The sequence below is a fragment of the Juglans microcarpa x Juglans regia genome, chromosome 2S (genome assembly GCF_004785595.1).
Source record: "Juglans microcarpa x Juglans regia isolate MS1-56 chromosome 2S, Jm3101_v1.0, whole genome shotgun sequence".
Taxonomy (NCBI): Eukaryota; Viridiplantae; Streptophyta; class Magnoliopsida; order Fagales; family Juglandaceae; genus Juglans; species Juglans microcarpa x Juglans regia.
This window is the reverse complement of record NC_054597.1, coordinates 23,838,229-23,843,417: the sequence shown is the minus strand read 5'-3', so window position 1 is coordinate 23,843,417 and position 5,189 is coordinate 23,838,229. Positions and strand designations below refer to the sequence as shown.

Sequence of the window (5,189 nt, the reverse complement as noted above, 5' to 3'; positions counted from 1 at the left end):
ACTAATATAGCAGTGCATACTTTACACTAATTACATGATTATTGATAATTTTCTACTTTTATTTTTTAGATTTGAGAGATATATAATCTATATAATACCATATTATATATAATTTTTAACAGTAGCTGCTATCTATATATTCTTTTTTTAACATTTTCTGTCATCTGTGTATACGGACCCGTTCCTTTAGCATATTCGTCTTATAAAAATTCAAATAAACACTGCTTGTTTCTGGAACCGTGTGGCTTTTTTTTTTTTTTTTTTAACGCTGTGCTTCCCATGTTTATCTTTGATGTTTTTTACTCATCGATCATCGCGCAGTGTCTTGTACACAAGTTTGCTCCTTTTTTTTAACCCTACTTCTCCTTTTAGCCAAACAGACCATTATTATGCTCTTGTCCTGGATTTGAACCCCTTCTTCGTCGTCTTGTTTCTGTTCCATTAGCGGGAAAATTTCTTTTTAGTTTCTGGGGAAAAGTCTGAAAAGCTAAAGCCTGAGCGATGGTAATTCCAAAACTTTGAGCTTAGTGCCAGGGAAAGCTATCTCCATGGAAGGTGGAAAAGGCGTTGCAGAGAAGAAAGGATCAAACGAAGTCGTAGTGAAGATTCTGGGTAGCGAAGAAGCTTTTGTCGCAAACAAAGAAAGCAGAGATTCCCATGGCCCTGCAATTGTCGAAAGCAGTTCTTACTCTCTTTCAAATAATTCACAACTCGGGTCTTCGCCGAAGTGGGTTAGAGATTCAAATCTTGAGCTAACAGGGCTCGAAGAACTCGAAACCAGAGTTCAGATGTCCGCATTTGAAAGTTCGTCTTCTCCTAGCCCAAGTCCGAATCTCAATAAGCCTCCAAAGATCCCATCGGAGGCCTTGACTCAAAGGAAATTGCTCGCGCGGTCGGCGTTCTCCAAGCCCAAGTCGAGATTGGTGGAACCAGCGTATGCTAGAGATACCAATTTGGCTGCGAGGAAGGCGGATGCAAGTTCTTCCAATCGGAACTCGCCGAATGTCGTGTCCCCAATTCATAAAGTCAGTGTTACTACTCCACGGGATAACCTGAAATCATCACCAGTCACACCCAAAACTCCGTTGATCGGATCGCCAGGAGCGAAGGAGGAAGATGATGAGGAAGTGTACAAGTCGGCCAATCTGAAAGTGGGCGAAATAAACGGTAAGAAGCTGAAAATGATGGTTTTGGTTGAGTGGGTTGCATTTGTGTGCATCATGGGGTTTTTGATTGCTAGCTTAACTGTTCATAGATTGCAAAACAGTGCTCTTTGGGGTCTGGAACTGTGGAAATGGGGTGTGCTGTTCTTGGTAGTCTTCTGTGGTGGATTGTTCACTGGATGGCTCATTAATGTTTTGGTCTTTTTGATTGAAAAGAACTTCTTGTTTAAAAAGAAGGTTTTGTATTTTGTTTACGGATTGAAGAGGAATGTTCAGGTTTTTATTTGGTTGAGTTTGGTTCTACTTGCATGGGTTTTGCTGTTCAGGGGAGTAAAGAGATCCAAAGAAACTTCTCGGGCTCTGAATTATATTACTAGGGCTCTTGCTGCTTGCCTTATTGGTGTAGCTATATGGCTTGTGAAGAATCTGTTGGTGAAGTTACTGGCTATTTCTTTCCAAAGCACAAGATTCTTTGACCGGATTCAAGAATCGATATTTCATCAATATGTTCTTAGGACCCTTTCGGGGCCTCCGTTGATGGAGATGGCAGAAAGAGTTGGGGGCTCATCAAGCGCCGGGCATTTGAGTTTCCGGAATTTGAAGAAAGAAAAAGATGAGGGAAAAGAAGGGGGAAAGAAGAGGTGATTGATGTAGAAAAACTAAAAAAAATGAAGCAAGATAAAGTTTCTGCTTGGACTATGAAAGGGTTGATTAATGTCATACGCAGTTCTGGATTGTCTACCATCTCAAACACACTTGAAAGTCTTGATGATGATGAGAGTGAGCAGAAGGATGAGGAAATTACAAGCGAGTGGGAAGCAAAGGCTGCTGCTTATCGGATTTTCAATAATGTGGCAAAGCATGGAAGCAAGTGAGAATATAATCTGCTGAAAGCTCCTATAATTTTCCGGTGTATTGTTTTTTCTGATTGTCTCCCTATTTTCACTTTCAAAACTATTACTACAGGTACATTGATGAGGAGGACCTCTTGCGATTCATGAAAAAGGAGGAGGTGGATAATGTGCTTCCACTCATCCAAGGAGCAGCTGAAACTGGAAAGATCAAAAGAAAAGATTTAAAGAACTGGTTGGTAAGATCAATGCCACTTTGTTTTCCTTATCCCCCCTTTGGGTACTTCCTAATAATGTTTCAGATTGTGAATTTCTGCTCGTACATGTCATGATGATTATTTGCATGCTAACATTACTTCTGTACAAATAGAAATTCAGAATGATTTTGAATATGCCAAAGCCAAAGTCCAAACAGTATTATTATGTAGCTCCTCAATGTAAACTTAAGTGTTCTTTGTCCATCAAGTTCTCAGATACTTGTGGTTGTAACTTTCAGAACCTACCCTTCTACATGACTCGCACTACTTATGCCTTAAAGTTTGTATAAGACATTTTTTTAAAATTCCATTGCACAGTAATCAAAATGAAACTCTTGTGGGGAGAATTTCAAATCATGGCTCTTATTATGTCATTCTCTTTTGCAGATGAATGTTTACAAAGAGCGCAAATCATTGGCACATTCCTTGAATGACACTAAAACTGCCATAGATGAGCTGAACAAACTTGTTTCAGTGGTTGTGGTTGTTGTGACCCTTATTGTATGGTTACTTTTGATGGGATTTTTAACAACGCAAGTACTTCTCCTCATTTCATCTCAACTTCTACTTGTCGCGTTTATGTTTGGTAACTCTGCCAAGACTGTGTTTGAAGCCATCATATTTGTATTTGTTATGCACCCCTTTGATGTAGGGGACCGTTGTGTTGTTGATGGAGTACAGGTAACTCCCTAATCCTGGGAACAAATTACATTCTGTTAGATCTTTGTGGGTCACTTTACATGACACATTTATACCTCACAGATGGTCGTTGAAGAGATGAACATTTTGACGACAGTCTTCTTGAGATATGACAATGAGAAAATATTCTATCCAAATCCAGTTCTGGCTACCAAACCCATCAGCAACTTTTACAGGAGCCCAGAAATGAGTGATTCTGTTGAATTTGCTATTGATGTTTCTACTTCAGTTCAGGTTATTGGAGCCCTAAAAGAAAGAATAAAAGCGTATGTTACTCCAATTATATTTAAGTATGCTGCATTACCATAAATGATTCTTCTATATATGGATTACTGGTAGTCGGCAACTCATATGTTTGAATTGAGATTGCGGATTAGATATTCTCTTCAATTATCAAGCATAGTTACCAGAACTTTTATTGGTTTAACCAATCAGTTGAACCAGGTTTAAATTATAATTAATCAAAACTTTTTTTACTTGCAATAAAACAAAAAACAAAAAATAGGTTGAAGCCCCCTTAAGCTTTCAAATATTTATTGATAATTAAAAAAAATACCACTATATATATATGCATGTGTGTGTATTGGTATCTTCACAATGCAAAAACACCATACTGCTGAATTTAACTCTGAAGGTCGGATGGATTCCTTAAAATTTCACCATTTTTTTACGGTTTCATCCTAGTTGATTTCATGGATGGTAATATTTAATTGCAGTCTTTGGGCTTTGCCTATTATTTTGAATAAATTTCTTGATTACCGATCAAAAAATATTCAATTGCAGTACAATTTAGAGTTGGGTGCTTGGTTTTCTCAATCCAGTTAGTGGTTTAGTGAGGCTGTGGTAACATTGGTATTAAAGCATGCATAGGTGGGTACTCTTGGGTCATCTCCGAAAATTAGTTACTTTCGGCTGCAACTAATTTTATTTTTATTTTTATGGTTTCTTCTCCTTTTACCATCTATGTATTGCATTTATTTTTTCTTTTTTCGAGGGGTTCTCATCTTGATGTTTCTGATGTATTCAAACAACAGTTAATCTGCAAGCAGAGATGGATACATCATACCAAACATAACAAAGTAGTATTGTTTTTCTGATACATATAGTACAACTCGATATCTGTCATGTTCCGCCCTTTGCTTCCATTTTTTTGGGATTATAAAATACTTCCTTGAATAGAGATGGCTTTGTTTGAAAAAAATTAGGTACTTGGAGAGCAAGCCTCAACTCTGGCGTCCTGGCCACAATCTGGTGGTTAAGGAGATTGAGGAGTTAAACAAGATGAAAATGGCTCTCTACATTACACACACCATAAACTTTCAGAACTATGGCGATAGGAACAGCCGGAGATCCGAACTTGTCTTAGAGCTGAAGAAAATTTTTGAAGACCTTGGTATTAAATATCATTTGCTGCCTCAAGAAGTACATCTCAGACATGTTGGATCGGTGGCCCCAGTATTTCAACCTGTGCGGTGATGACCTCTCTTCATTGATAAAAAAAACATTCCTCTGCTGCAAGTACGTCTGTTCTTCTCTGATTTTATCAACTTTGTGCGCATGATTGCTTGCATTAGAGTTTCAAAAACTTGTCAATCTCTACGTTGATGATGATGTATCACCAATAACATGAACTGACAACTTATTTTGTAAGACCTTTGTAAGTTTAACATTTCTCAACTTGAAATATCTTCACTAACAGTTTTGGATGAGATTACCTGTAAGTTTGTTACTTAGAATATTTCACTCGTTTGTTGAGAACGGGTGTAAATGCATGTGGAGGATGCCTAGAGTTTCATTGGATTTTGCTTAGAGCAAAGAGCACCATTTTTGACAATTTATCTCTAGTAAGGTTGATGATTTAATGCTGCTGCATCTCAGTTCTTATTTCACGAATTTTATTTAATATTTTTTCTCAACAATTTCGGTGCCATATGAATTCCGGAATCCTTGCAAACGCAGCATGTTTTTAACCTGTTTAAATCTTGGACCCGTTAGTATAATGTGTTCTCATCACATAGATTGGGTAAATGATTGGCTTTTCATAATAGGAATGTGGTCCATAGAAATTGTTTCAACTCAAGGGTATGGATTTTAGACCTAGAAGGCGCATACCTAGTGTAAAAAAAAAAAAAAATCACATGAAATGAAAAAAAAAAATAATAGTCCCTAGTATTAAGAAACAAGTAAAACATGATGTAAAACATTTTCTTCCCTAAAAC

At 37.3% G+C, this 5,189-nt stretch overlaps 1 protein-coding gene across 1 annotated transcript; it reads left to right on the top strand.

Moving 5' to 3' along the window:
* Window positions 1-319: 319 nt before the first annotated feature.
* Window positions 320-4,774, top strand: LOC121253085 (mechanosensitive ion channel protein 10-like). Its single transcript, XM_041152981.1, is given in 6 exon segments — window positions 320-1,796; window positions 1,799-2,034; window positions 2,130-2,253; window positions 2,659-2,952; window positions 3,034-3,236; window positions 4,176-4,774. Coding segments are annotated over 6 exon segments (2,376 nt in total). The 5' UTR covers window positions 320-548; the 3' UTR covers window positions 4,447-4,774.
* Window positions 4,775-5,189: the final 415 nt, after the last annotated feature.